Genomic DNA, 15,458 nt, shown 5'->3' on the forward strand with positions numbered 1-15,458 from the left:
TTTATCACTTAATATAAGATATACTTATACGGTGGGGTTTAAGTACTTTTTTTATATGACCAAAATAATCCGTAGGTTGTCTTCTCCCACACCCTCTCTCATCAACATCCGATCCTAAGTCCCCCACCCCTTCCTTTCTCCTTTTCCATTGGGCATCATTATGGATAATTAAAAGGAGTTTTCCATTGAAGTGTTCTCTCATATAAGCTAAAGGTGTGCATACAAGTCTGTAGATATTTGTATCGTTTCCGCCATATTTGACAACTATATGATTCATCATTAGTTTATGGTTTGATTACAAAATTCGTTGAAGACATCACAGAAAATGTAGAACACGAAGGAGGATCTCGACAAGTTGATCAAGCTTTTATGATCAACTTACGTGAGCAAATTAAAAATCAACATTTTTAGCATTTTAGACGAATTATATTTATAGCATTTGATAGACTATTATTTGTATTTTGTCAAATATATTTATTCCATTACCAATTTTATTTCAATTTTAAGTTCATTCTTTTTCTAATAAGTAATTCTTATTTTAAATAAAATTAAATCATATGTGCTACTATTAAAATACACCAATATAATAGCATTATTTATAAATAAATCAATATAAGGACAAAATTGTAAAGTAAAAGAAATTCGGCATTCAGTTGTCTATAATTATCAAACATACATAATACATTCAATGTTCAAATTCAGACAAAAATTGTATTAAATTTACCACTTAACAATTCAGTAACTTAATGAATTCAAATTTCAGACTTCAATTTTATCAAACATGCCATAAATTTAGAGATCAATTAACCTGGTTGTTATGGCCCAAGAGACCCGCAAGACAAGCCAAGGAAGACTACTTTTGAGCTAGAGATCATAAGTAATTGACTATGAAAAGTCAGAGATTTTGCAATATTTTCTGAAGTTTTTTGTAAAAAATATATTGTAACGATTTGATGTGTGTAAAGTAAAAAAAATGATTAAAAATGTATTTACGAAAAATGTAAAATTTTTTTGAGATTCCCAAATCATAATGTTCTCCTTTGTAGAATCAAAACTCAACTCCAGCACCTTTTGGACAATATTCTGAGAGAGAAAAGCTTGAAGCCGATCAACATTCCATGAGCCACCCAAGAAGAATTCCGCCACCAGCATTGGCGGAAATTTTAACAAAGTCTGGCAAAACTTTTACAGAACAATATATATATATATATATATAACAATTTTATAGTTTTATTTTCTTCATGTTGGTGCCATTTTCCCGATTACGGGGATTTACATCGATATTTGCTCACTGCTTTTTACAACTCCCTCTTGCCCCCTTTCTGATATAATCTTGTTTCCTGCTTTCTGAATCTTTCCTAGCATGAAAACACGCATCCTTTTGGTTATTACAGTATCGGGCAACATTCGTGTTTTATTTTCTTATTACCAGTTGCTGTCGATGCCCCACATCGCAGGTGATCCACTCCACTCAAGTTAGAAGCATTGTGTTTCTTAGCATAAATCATTCTCGGAAGTTCACAAGGTAAAAATCTACTATATTTATGCTAGCAAAATTAAGAATTGACAAGCTAAATGCCTTAACATAAGAAGGGATATAGCAGGTAAATTACAAATATTTGCAATATACAATCTGCTGATAAATAAAAGAATGGAGCCAATTCTGAACATCAGTCACTATAATAATTGCTTCAAACCAAAAGTAGTATTTAACTATGGATATGCTAATTTTGTGCTCTAAAGTAACAAATGAATTGGGGTGGTGGATCACCGTTTTGTAAACATTCCCTGCACTAAAGAAGAGAAGTCATAATTTGATGGTGCACTCAAAGTTGAGTAAGGCCTGCCCATCCCCGCAGCTGATATTCTTCCACCTACTGGAGCCATTGGTGTTGCATTGTACATGCTGGCAAAGACAGATTCTGTAAGTGTTTGAAGTTATTTTCGAAAGGCTGATTTCAAATTACTGGTGGTATCTTTCCATTGAATAACGCCTATCTTCATGTTTTCAATGTATTATTAGAATGCCACGCAGGGACTGCGGGGATTTGCACTTTCTTGATTTCATCTTAAATTTTCACAGCGATTCTTGTGAGCTGCATTTATTGGATATCAGATTGCGGCACATCAAATTTTCATAAAACTAGTAGATATAGAACCAGAGGACATTTGATTTGGTTACATGCACTCAGATGCTTGAACAGGCTGGAAGAATGATTCAGGTGGAATTTCTATGCCAGCCTTTGGATTGCATTTTTCATAGAAAAATTACTGTAGCGATTTGATGTATGTGAGGAAAAAAGGTAATAGGGAAATGTGATCACGAAAAACGACGTAATTTTTCGACGGAAAACCGCAATCCAAACAAGGAGATTATCTATTAACGGAAGTGATGCAAACGAAAGGGCGCACACACTGTATTTTGCAACAAAACGACAGCAAGTCTCTTCAAATAAAGCTGAAAACTCTGATGAAGGCTGTTTAAGAAAGGTGAAAGACACCTTTTGATTGAGTTGTTATTCATGTCTAGATGTCATTCTATGATCTCAGATTTCAGATTATTCAGTGGATATTAAAGGTAATTTCTCCAACAATTATGGATGAAGAAATTCATGCAAAAGACGTTCCATAGTTAGTATTACCTTAAATTTGGACTTGCAGAAGCAGCAGCATAGCAGTTTAAAGGTTGAACACTTCCCATCTTGTACAAGAACATAAAAATATAACAATGGTAAGAAGAAAATATGTTAAAAAAAAAAAATAAGATTAAGAGAATACATTCAGGAGACCAACCATTCTTCCAGGTGCCTGATAGCTAATTCTTCCCCAGTTTTGAGCATTGGAGGTGGCTTGATGTATATTGTTGGGAATTGAATGAGACTGACCCCAAGGCCTTGGTGCAGCAGCCATGAAACTAGACTGCTGTTCAGCCAGCATCATATGTTGTTGTTGGACGGGCAAAGGTGACACCACGCTAGACTGAGAAAAAAAAAAAAAACTAGCAAGTTAAGATGTAATCTTACCTAAGAACAAGAACTGCACATGAACACTTAATAAACATATAGATTTGGTCAAGAACATACGTTACAAGTACAACAATTTCCAGGGACTGCCCAACAAATTTGAATTGAACCTTAAAATACAGTTAATGTTCTGAATTACCCTGTTCCTTTTTTATTTCAGTGATTATTTGTCATCAAAAGAAAAGAACCTCATAATATGGCAGAATAAACTTTAACTGATTGTCGCAAAAAGTCATATACCTTGTCAATGAGGCTCATGGTGTCATTCTTCATATCATCTAAAGGTTTCCCTACAACAGTTGGGGTATTCCACTGAAAATCTCTAAGTAATTCTTCAATACCAGAGTCCAGCTTGCTCTTGTTTTCTGCAACCTTAGATGGAACCTTTTGCTCTAAGCATCGTGTAGCTTCAGCAGCTGCAACAAGACAATTAAATCATTAGTGCAAGGCAAAAAGGTTTTAACTTATCCAACTATAGATGGCTTCTTACTCCATGGCGATAAGAATTACAGCCATCACCACCTCCCTAAGAAAATAAAAGAAGGAAATAAAAAGTGCTGGGAGTAGTCAGTAAAAATGCCTGCATGATACCAAATAAATCTCAGGTGAAGAACATACTCTGCGAATGTCCCAATGAAAGATTATTAGCAGCAGACAATTTGGGGTCATTTTCTTTGGCTTCCTCCATAGAAAGCTTATTAAGAAAATCAGTAGCATATTCAACCTTAGCTTCTGATTCCATTGGGGTGGCCCTGCCTCCTGGTTCTCCTTTCCTAGCCTGAGTGTCTGATGGCTCCAATTTCTGGTGAACTTCTTGCGGTTTCACAGCAGAAGCAATCTGTCCAACAGTCCATGTCAGTCTTTGGGAAACAATTATTTCTGGTATAGAATAAAAGCAAGCTACCAAATCCAGATCATTCAAATATATGCTCAGAGAGGGCAGAAACATGTTCAGAAAAAGGATGGCTCAATTTCCAAGACATCCAAAAATGGAATACAAGGAAATCAAAGTCTAGACCTCTGTATCTCTTTAGTGAACTCAAAATTCAGAAGTCTCCTGACTGACAAGTATTAGGTTGTAAATGTGGAGGCATGTGAAGGTTCACTATCATATGTAGTTGCAGAGTTACATGTGCTTAACAGTGAGCAATTTTCCCCCAACCCCCTCCAACTGTGATAAAAGTACTTCATAGGCATAAAAGTTCTAACCACTTTTCGAATTTGCACCCATTTGGACCCCATTGTAAGATTCCTTCCTCTATCACATACTGTGCCCTCTACAATTATAGTTCTATAAAATTCAAGAATTCAATGTAGACTCACTTTAAAGTAAAAAAGTTCCAACATGTTCACTTTTTTAGATCCAAGCAACAATTAAGCTCGAATGATACACAACAACTATCAAAGAATACAGTTCTTTACTCTTCACTATCAAATCCAGTCAAAAGGGTTGCTAAACGCAGCTTCCGTGCTATGACTCTTATGTACAAAATTTACAGGCTTCAACTGATCTCATCGGACTTGTGGAAAAGAAGACAAAAATACAAAGTAAGATCTTCAGAAGTTGCAAAATTCGAAGAAAAGTACAAGGACAAAAGGAGATGAAGGGAGGGAGGAACAAAAGACAAAGCAACCAAGAAAAGAACATCTTTTAAGTTTGTTCTTTTAACCTGTTCGGATACTTTAGGAGGCGCAGGGTTACAGCCGTTTTGAATGGAGGGGGAACTTGTAACATTATTCAGAAGTTTAGAGTTTTTCCTCTCTTCCGACAAATTATCTGTGCACTTAAGGTATCCAGTACTTCTACTTCCAGATCCCATCTTCTTGTCCAAAATTCTATCTTCTCTCACAGCTGGAGATGCTTTAAAGTTTCCATTCCTTGGGATCCATCTTTTCTCGACATACCTAACAAGAAATTGAAAAATAGAAACAGGATAAGTGCCTATTAGAATTCCACCACTAGGGAGTAACAATGAAGCTGGACAAAGTCATTGGCATCATAGTTGGTCAAAGTACCGATCAACCACTATCATACTTTGCACGGATAAAATTTTCAATTCCAACTCTATCAAATTTTTGAGGCAGCTCAGCTTCCCAATAGCTATTTGACTTCTCATTCCCCATTGCTGCAAAGATGAACAAACAAGTTAAGTCCAAAGGAACCATTGAAAAACTTAGTTTATCTGTCCACAAGAGGTGGAAAGGAATCCTGCTCACATTGAATCAATGCAACTTGATCTGGAAGCCATGTGTCAAGAGTAGCAGATCTCACCTGCAACAAATTAAACAAGTTTAGTAGGCATAGCATTGAAGACATTTTAAGGAAATACAATTAATCCAAGACAAGTAGCAGGGGCAAAAGATTTGCTATCCATCTGATAGGTGCACAAGTAACTCCCAAGAGCTAAAATTTCCGGTGAATATCATACTACTCTTTCATTACAGATGAACAGGATGATACACATCTTTTCCAAATCTTGAACATGTGTCATGCAAGTATGATACACGCACCTTTGATATGTGTACTCCAAGACCTCTATGGATTCCAGAACATTGCATGCATATGAAGATTCCCAGATTCACGCTAGCCCATCTAGGGCCTCTTCACAGAAATTAAATGTACCATTAGGACAAAAAAGCATGACATCTAATGTTTGAAATAATTATATTGAGACTAATTGCAGAATATACAGCTCCCAGGTACATACTTGCTCTTGCAGTCAGCACAGTATTGGTTCTCCGGCAGTTTGAGTAGCCCCTCAAGAATCTGTCGGAAGGACACAACATAGAAATTCTTCCTTTTAGCCTCAGTATACTAGAGATAACTGGATCTAATTTTGCTGGATAAAGCAAGATTGTAGGTCAGAGGCCCTCAATCACCACAGAACAGAGGCATCTTTGATCATTATAGTATCTACTCGTCAACAGATATAGATTTTATCTTATTGTCAAAATTGAATGGAGCTTAGACATCATGGATAACAGAAAAGTCAAAATTGATATCTGAGATTTCAGTTTTCTTGGCACAGAAAGAATTGGATAACAGAAAAGTCAAAACTTTTCCCCAGAGATCAGTGAACCAAAGTCTATCTAGTAGAGAGAAGACTCCATCTTTAATGCATTCAGGGGTGCAAAAACCAGTTGAAGACATAGATTAACATAGATCTAACAAATATGCTCGTAGTTGTCTACAGTCAAATGCCTTTTCAAATTTAGAAAAGAATTCAATCTATTACTCATTTTGATATGCCATTGTTCTGCATGACTGCATCTTTTGCTAGGAAAATCAAATTCCATAAATGGATTAATACCCATAAAATTTGTGGAGATCTGCATTAGCTCAAACTAACATGAAATTTGATTTCAGAAAGATGCAAAACCAGCTCTTTATTGCTTGTCAACCAAAAAAGGGGGGAGGAGGGTTTCCAAACATTTCATATGCTGGTTCAAGTATAAGTAATCAATTCAAGCTAAAATTGGCATATGTTGATTGATTGGTTCTGGTATTGCAACTTCCAGACTCTTATGTGTCAAGCCAAAATCTTTAAATGAAACTTATTAATCTCACAGTATTCTGAATTAAAGCACATGAACTGCATGTTGGAATTACCTAGAACATCATAGCTCCCCAAATGTTTAACATATGTCTAATCTATGAAAATGATATTCCTTCATATCAATCATGACTGCCTTTCCTGTAAAATCTTATCTAGCACAAACTTCTTTGTGCCAATCCATTCTTTGCCTGTTTGTTTCCTCATCGAGGTCCTAGATGTTCTGTTAATTCTTTCTTTAGCACTAAAGGAAACTCATACTGCGATAACTCTTTCGGATCGATGCCAAATCTAAGACACAGATGGAGGAAGGGCTTGTTTTAAGACACAATTAAGAGTCCACAGGAACTTTTAATAAAAAGCTAGTCTTTTCAGGGGCACCAATCTAATTTTGCCAACATATAAATTGAAATACACCAACATAGTGCTGTATGCTCTAGATTATGGACTTATGCATGTCAACCTCAACTACTTTCCCAATATGTCCAGCTATGCCGAAGTATCATGGTAATAGCAGAATATCAATGCTATAAAATTGTGTTCCAACCTCCAATGTGGGGCCTGATGCCAAAAGAAATATTGGCTTATAGAACCTTTGACAGGTATAGGAATATATAAAACTGAATTAAGACCCAACATTAGCTCATGATTGTGGATAAGTCTAATTATTTTGAGCACCGAATGGAACACAGAATAAGTTCGTCCTATGTCATCAATGACTTAAAAAATAGGAAGTTTGTTAACCAAACACACCAAATCATACATTGGCACTTGGCAGCAAAATAGTCAAGCACCGACTATCAATCTATTAGACCAAATTAGTTAGACATTCATGTTCCGTCCCAAATTGAAATTCAACCACATGCTAAACCCTCGAGAAAGGAAAAGAAATATCTCAAGAAAAGATGTTCTTTTTCTAAGCAAACCTAAAGAAGAAACTTTAAAGCCTAAATTCTGAAACTAAAATCTAACTATAAACAGAAATAAACGATGTATTTGTCCATAGCTCTGCTATGCTTCTCAAGAACAAAAAATTAACACCTTAATAAACAGAGAGAAAAAAAATAATTTAAATTGAAAAAGAATAATTTAAATTACAGACCCATCATGGTAAGACAAGAGGAAGTATTCAAACACAAGGAATACAAATTCAAACAATCCTAGCACATCAAATTTCAAAACCCACGTAAATTTCAGCGTCATGGATGCTTAGACATATTTCATGCTCCTAAAGATTCAATTTTTAACAATTTTTTTTCAAAAAAATAACTTGACATGGGATTGAAAGAAAACAGATGTATGCTTATGGAGCATGTTGACATATTATTGCTGAACAGGGATACCAGTACAACGAAATTTCCAAAACGCATTAGTTAAAACTTAAAAGACATAGTCACATATTACTTTGTTATGCAAGAATTCAAGCTTTATCAAAATCTTGGACATACAGACTCCAGCATGATTGAAGACACATATATATTGATGAAAGGAATCATAAAAACACGAAATTTTGACAACAAAGATGAATTTCAGCTCCATAAAAATTCGAACTTTGACAATTTCCCATGATAAGGAGAAAAAAAAAAACCTTACCTTTATGTGCTTTGCATTAAGCTCCTTGGAAACGCTGGCTTTTCCGTTCATGGCGTGGTGCTCTTCCCTTACTGGGCTGCCAAACTTTCTCTTGCTTTGTCTTTGCGTAGTTGCAAACAATACAAGGAGGATAACTCTTTCTTTGTTTTTCTTGTTGGACTTGTGATACGAAAGGATCAAGAAACTGCTAAGAAAACTGAGCGTAAAGAGAAGGAAAAGAAAGAGACAGAGGAGAAGATATTCGCAGCCCAAGCAGAAGCAAGTGGAGGAGGCTAAGGTTGTGAGTTGTGAGTCAGTCCCCTGAATTTGACTTTTTTCGAAGTTCCATTCCGATTCCTTCTTTGCTTTGCCGTTGTTTTTCGAGGCTGGCGTGTGCGGCTGGCTGGTCAAATCCAAGACGACCCCGCTTTTTTGTTGGTTCTTGAAATTGTGCCTGCCATTTGTTTCTACACAATTTATTTGTTCTATGCGGAAGAAGTGTTCCAATTGATCTTGTTGATTACAGTGCCTAGTCGGAGTATCAATTATTAGTAACACTTTTGGTCTATTATGTTTGTTAACTTTAGGTGGGGAGTTTTGATTGATTTAAGGACAAATCTGAAATGGGCTAAAGAAAAATGAGTTAAATTTTAGAAGGCATTAAAAGTTCCACTATGGTACCTAAATTTTTTTTTTTAAAAAAAGAAAGTTTCATTATGATCCCTTGTGGGTAGAAAATGACCCATTCGGTCCCTAATCTCATATGTTTGGGATTTTAATCAATCAAACTCATTCCAAAGAAAAGCTTAATACAAGTTGTGTAAAAGATGTCATTGGGAGGTAAAATCTTTGGCAACGGATGTGTGGACTTTTGCAGAACTGTCATAAACTTTTGTTTACGAGTCCTCTTTTGGTGTTTCATTTTACCATTTATTGTTGCTTTACAAATTCGGATTCTGATAGGTTTATTAAAAACTTACATGGTTGTTCGATCATAAAATGCAAGCACAATATGGTCTAAACTGCAAAATACTAAAGTTCCATTATTTAAGTTACTATCTTTTAATTCTCAATGATCGAGTATACATTAAAGTGTAGTAATTTCTGGTCCTTTAATTTTGACAAAATTGCAATTGATGACTGAGAAAAGATACCTGAGAAAGTAGACAAAGATGGAGAAATTTTACTAATTTGGAATAAAGTACAAAGCACTTATGCTATGCATTTACAACCGCAAAATTCTATAGCAGAAAGAGCTTAGCAAGTCATGCATCGAGAAAAGCTTGTTCTTGTGTCATAACTCAATTATCAAACTTTGTTTGGATTGTAAATTATTTGAGATATTTTTACTGTAGCACTTTTTGTGATGTGATGTATGTGAGATAAAAAGGTAATTGGGAAGATAAAAAGGTGCGTTGGAAATTGTAATGATGATGTAAGCAGATATAATTTGACAAATAATTCACAATCCAAACAAAGTTGTATAACTCCCCACCTTCTTAAATAGTATAATTGTCAATGTCTCAAGCTTTATGATTCCATATTTTTGGTTTGATTAATCAATGATTTGAGCTTACTAATCACTTTCTTCGCTTTGCAGCTGGCTAATCGAAAAAGTGGTGGATTAACAAGAAAGGCTACTAACTACCCAATGTGGGGCACTCTTCTACTGTAGTAGTCACTTTGCTCATGAATTGCGACCATGATCTCAACAAAGTCTCAGCATATTTCAATTTTAACATCTAGTTACTTAACACCTTTTTCATTACCTATCTTTGATTTCTATTAAATGTCCATAATTGGCCAAAATTTTGAAGTAAAAAGGCCAAAATGGTTTTAGCAACATTGGAAGGGACCAAAATGTAATTCACTTTAACATTAAGGGTTAATTACATTTACCTCCCCTGAGGTTTGACCAAATAACGAATCGATCCCTGAAATTTGATCAAATAACAAAAAGGTCCCTCAACCGTTAGTCTTTGCTGCTGACTGTTAGGGTTAATTACATTTACCCCCCTGAGATTTGACCAAATAACGAATCGATCCCTAAAATTTGACCAAATAACAGATTCCTCCCCCACACTAACTTCTGTCACTTATATGTAACGGAAATAGCCAAAAGTCTAAATAACCCTTATTGATTTCCATCAAATTTTTAAGGATTAATTACATCTATCTCCCTTGTGGTTTGACCAAACTACTTTTAAATCCCTGTGGTGACAAAGTGTTTTGTGTAGAAAAGCCTTCTGCTGGTTTGGTTTTACAATGGGTTACTAATAAATAGAGTAAAATGCCAATAGAAAAATGGTACTTCATTTATATAATATAGGAAAAGTATAAGGAGCCGGTACATTATGGAAAGAAAAAATGCGTACTACATTTTCAACCCTCTTATTCGCTGGAAATTTTAATTTTACTTTATCTTTTAAATAAATTACTTTTTGAAAAAATAGGTACTTTGTTCATATAATTGGAAAAAGTCGTAAAGCACTGGTATTTTATGGGATAATGGGTATTACCCGATGTAATCCAAAATTTGTCACACTATTTCACCAAATTACAAAATATGTGTATGGCAAATTTTGCATCACAAGGTCTACCAAAATTTACTCTAATTTTATCTGTTAAATAAATTAATAATTTGTTGGATTCAAAATTTTATCTGTTAACCAAAATTTTTTTCTGAAAACACAAAAATTGATAGGTCAAAAATTTGATGGAAATCAATAAGGGTTATTCAGACTTTTGGCTATTTCCGTTACATATAAGTGACAGAAGTGAGTGTGGGGGAGGAATCTGTTATTTGGTCAAAGTTTAGGGATCGATTTGTTATTTGATCAAATCTCAGGGGGGTAAATGTAATTAACCCTAACAGTCAACGGCAAAGACTAACGGTTAAGGGACCTTTTTGTTATTTGGTCAAATTTCAGGGATCGATTCGTTATTTGATCAAACCTCAGGGGAGGTAAATGTAATTAACCCTAACATTAATGGAAGCAAAGTAATTTTTCTTTCCCTTTTCATTACCTCTTAAATGTTTGTAATTTGTAGCTTGTGCATTCATTAAGCTTTTACCTTCCGGAGCCTTTAAAAGTGGCCTGGGTTTATACGGAATTCTTCACATCTCATTAGATTTAAATAAAAAAATTGTGTACATGAATGATGAATTGTCGGAAGATGTCGGATCCATTTTACCAACTTCCAATACTAATCAGAATGAGAAGAATAAGAATAAACCACTGGCCCAATGGCTAATAGGCACTAGGGAGAGACTTAAATCCCTCCTCTCTCTAATTGTAGGCGAGGGTTCAAACTTCATCTGCAGCGAAAAAACTTTAAGAGTTGTGTCGTAATATTCTCTTAATCTAGTTGGGTTACTGACAAAAGAGAAGAATAAGAATAAATTGTCGAATAAAGTAATGGAAAACGAAATTTTGAGATTAGATTACCAAACAGATGGAGAATGGAGCTCTCCAAAAGTTTGGAAAATTACACCTTAATTGTGAACAACATTTTTATACACCGCCATTGCTTCGCAGATTTCTATCCTAAATCAATCATTAATTGTTTGTGATTGATGATTAATGGAGACGCTTTCTATTCCAATCATGGCATGCATATATACGCGCGCGCGCACACACACTATCAGAAAGTTACACACACACACACTGTCAAAAAGTTGTTGCAAAGTTTGCCATAAAATAAAAAGTTGTATATATGCAGACCCTACTAAGGTATGCATGTATGTATGTGTGTATATATATATATATATATATATATATATATATTATGTTTGTGACTTTTTTATGACAAATTTTGCAATAACTTTCTAATTTTATGCCCGTAATCAAGATGGGAGCTTATTTATCTTTTTACTCTCTAGTTAAGTTTCTTTTTTGTTTATTTACTCATTGAAAGAACCGAAATATATCAAGTAACATAGAACTAACCTTTTAGCAGAGCGAAAGCTTGTGCTAGTTTTTTTTAAGAAAGACAAGACTAAATTTGCAGTTCTGAATTTGCATATTGCCTTTTGAATTGGGTAATAATTTGCACTTTAATAATTGTCAAATGACAATATGGGCAGGCGCAAAATTAGTACCATAACACCGCTGTATACTATTCTACTTTTTATATGCGTATGCGAGAATTTTGGGATTTTTGGCAACATTAAGGGGGCTGATTAGAATTTTTATGGAAATATTGCAGGTGTCATTTTATATACTTAGCAATTATTCTTTTTAGATTGTGACACACATTACGTGGAAATTGGACGTGAAAACTGACGTAGCTTCAACATACTGAGTTTTCAAGTGATTTTGTGCTTGGAATAGATGATTGGACTTCCAAGAATTACATAAAGAAGAAGAGACAAAGCAAAGAAAACAAGAAGGTATGTAAATGTCTAGCCAATTCCACTAGAGAACCACATTCCCTTAGATTTGATAATACTGCTTATAGAAGTGGAATGAAGATTCTGATTTGATCGATGTTGTAGTCTAGTAATCTGTTTCCTTGCAGATTGTGTTCTGATGAAGGACTGGTCTCGCTTTGCACCTCTAACTTTGTATTACTTTTTTTATTTTGTACTTTGAGTTTTAATTTTAAACACGAACTTTACACTTTGAACTCTCAATTTTAGATAATTTACATCACAAACTCTCAAATCTGTCTCATTTAAATCCAATCAATGTCTGTTACTGTCCCGATGCTTTAAATATTCAAGTTTGTATGATTGCTTATCACACAACTTCTTCGAAGATCATTGATATTTTCCAGGGATAATTTCAGAAACCTCCCCTGAGGTTTCTGACAATCTCAATCACCTCCCCTGAAGTTCCATTTACACCAAAATCTGCTTCAAGCAAATGAAGATTGTGAGGAAATAGGAGATGAATGATACAACAAACAGATAATATATTAAATATGATGCAGCACTTCTTGGATGATCATCGATCGTCTTTCGAACTAATCTGATTCATATCATATTATCATTACGAGTTAAAGTTGATTGGATTTTAGAGAGAGTTTGTAAAGAATACAGAAGAATTGCAGAAATTGCCAATTAACTTGACGATGCAATTATGCAGAATGAGTGGAGAGCCAGATATATATTTAGTGCGACCGGCAAGAAACAACTTAAACCTAACTTTAACGAAACGACCATACATGGCTGTAGTCGGAGATCTTCATGATGACCCATGCTTCAAGCCCTTTTCCTACCGTCTCGATTGACAGGGGGCGGCTAGTGGGATATGGATATGGATGATGCACGCTCCAGATTACAATAGTACCACCACATCTTCTTTCGTTTCAACTCACTTCTGCTCCGAAATCCACGCTTTGGGCTCAAAATCTGATAATGAAAAAGTTCATATTCACCATCTCATCTTTCTTTATGCACTTTTTGTATTTTATTTGCAACTGAGTTTACAGAATCAATCATTCACTTTTTCTAGTCTGAGAAATAATAATGACTTGCTACAGTTAGAATTACAAAAATCAAAGTTAGGTACACAAACTGGATTATGCAATAGAATAGTCGTCATTTTGACAAAAAAAAAAAAATAGAATAATCACGAAAATTAATATATTCTGTTTCTTCGTAATCCTACATTTGGCCAAGGTTCACTTTGCAAAAAAAAAAAAAAAAAATCTTGACCGCTTTCAAGCTCAAGAGTCATGACACCACACCTTTCCAAAAAATGCAAAAAAAAAAAAAAAAAAAGAAAGGGAAAAATTACTAGAGTCGTGAGTTGATGATCTCTGGATCTAGAATTCGTGAGGAATTTGGTGACTTGTGATACTTATTGAAGGTAGAGAAATAAAGATACGAAGTTATTGACGGTGTTGAATGGAAACATAGAAAATTTTTAGAGAAGAGTAAAATTTTAAAATTGAAAAATTAGATTTCATCGTTTAAAAGGAAGAAGTAAGAGCTATGCATTTCTTTATTTTTTTTATATTTATCAATAGTATATAGTGGGTTAAATCAATTTTTTTTAAAGATAATTTATGAGGCGTATGCTTTTGACGTCTCACTTAAGATAATTTGATGTATGTCCTGAGTTTTCGAACTTAGATCCTACAATACTTTCGCCTTATGCGATCGCCCTTGGGGATCTCGGAACGCCACTTCCTTCTGTATATTTTTGCAGTTTCTTTTTTGCTCAAAATGAGAAATCCCCGTTCGCTGCGTGTCATCCTCATTTGTGTTCCATTGCATATTCGCTTCCTCTGTAGCCTGGAATTTCCAATGCTATCCACACACACAAGACAGGAATTGTGGTTATGCTGTAATTCAAATGCTGTACTTGTTTTTGGTTTTGGATTTTTAAGAAGCTTTTTGAACGAATTTCGACAGGTTGTGATTTATGGTTGTCAATTCTCTCGGCAGTTCTTTGATCGCAGATAAATAGCGATGAAGCATCTGTCAGAGGTGATGTCCAAGGCAGTAAGTGGGCATTTTCTGCTTTGTTGAATTTTATCTTTTCTTTGGGCTTGGGGTGGCTGCTTCAACTGTTATGCTCTCTTTTTCACTCTGCCGTAGATGACCTTGCAGATGTGTTTCTCAGTTCTTGTGCTGGTAATTTTTTGCACCAGAAACTGAAAGCCTCCTAATCAAAGCCAAAAAGGCCTCCTAATTCATGCACCATTCTCTCTACGCCCCAAATTCACAGTATGAGCTATGACTGACTGTAAAATGCAGCTTTCAGTACTTCGGGGAACATGCATAGACAGAGTAGTGTGTCTTTTGGCCCGCAAAAGGCACCATCCTGCAATTCTCTACTTCTAACACTGACCCTTTGTATTTCTTGACAGCCGCCTCTTAAAATACACCGCCTGTGCGTTTATGCAGTTTGTCGAGAATAATAATAATAAAAAAAAAGCTCCTTCTTGCCTTTCTTCTTCTTTGTGAAATGCTTGGATATGGTGTATTATTTTGGAGAAGTTTGGCACACATATTGATTGGATAAATAACAATTATATAAATTTAAAATTTAAAATTCAATTTTTACACGTATGTTATGAATCAAACGGGTGATAATGTATGTATACATTGTCAGTATGTGTTTTAATAAGATATTAGTATTAATATGTGGTGGTGTTCATGAGTATTTAAAATAGGATGATAAAGATTTTTTATTTTAAATATTTTGCAAAAATTTTTGGAGCAAATCCAGAAATGCTTCATCTAGTATTTCTCAAAATAAAATATTGCTCTGCTTGAATTAGACATAAACAAAAAAAGAGGCCAAATGGAAACAATAAGACCTCGAATAGAATTATTTTTGAATAAAAATGTATT

General features: G+C 34.7%; 1 protein-coding gene across 2 annotated transcripts; it reads right to left on the reverse strand.

Moving 5' to 3' along the window:
* Window positions 1-1,556: 1,556 nt before the first annotated feature.
* On the reverse strand, window positions 1,557-8,548 carry LOC113730910 (ADP-ribosylation factor GTPase-activating protein AGD5-like). 2 transcript variants are annotated; one of them, XM_027255897.2, is made up of 11 exons: window positions 8,171-8,548; window positions 5,732-5,790; window positions 5,535-5,625; window positions 5,241-5,295; window positions 5,059-5,149; window positions 4,694-4,928; window positions 3,642-3,861; window positions 3,264-3,439; window positions 2,794-2,979; window positions 2,643-2,701; window positions 1,557-1,906 (listed from the first exon to the last, which is right to left on the reverse strand). In XM_027255897.2, the coding sequence occupies exons 1-11, from the start codon at window positions 8,219-8,221 to the stop codon at window positions 1,768-1,770; spliced, it is 1,362 nt and encodes a 453-aa protein (XP_027111698.1). In that variant the 5' UTR covers window positions 8,222-8,548; the 3' UTR covers window positions 1,557-1,767. The 2 variants fall into 2 exon arrangements, with proteins under 2 accessions (XP_027111698.1, XP_071934997.1); XM_072078896.1 differs by having other exon boundaries at window positions 5,040-5,149; window positions 5,535-5,623; window positions 8,171-8,261.
* Window positions 8,549-15,458: the final 6,910 nt, after the last annotated feature.

The sequence above is a fragment of the Coffea arabica genome, chromosome 2e, assembly GCF_036785885.1.
Source record: "Coffea arabica cultivar ET-39 chromosome 2e, Coffea Arabica ET-39 HiFi, whole genome shotgun sequence".
In the NCBI taxonomy this organism is placed as follows: Eukaryota; Viridiplantae; Streptophyta; class Magnoliopsida; order Gentianales; family Rubiaceae; genus Coffea; species Coffea arabica.

Coding starts and splice junctions, on each gene's coding strand:
- LOC113730910 (XM_027255897.2), bottom strand. CDS start 8,221: ATGAACGGAAAAGCCAGCGTTTCCAAGGAGCTTAATGCAAAGCACATA. Junction 5,791..8,170: donor TTAATGCAAAGCACATAAAG/GTAAGGTTTTTT, acceptor TCCTTCCGACAG/ATTCTTGAGGGGCTACTCAA. Junction 2,702..2,793: donor ATCAGGCACCTGGAAGAATG/GTTGGTCTCCTG, acceptor TTCTTGTACAAG/ATGGGAAGTGTTCAACCTTT.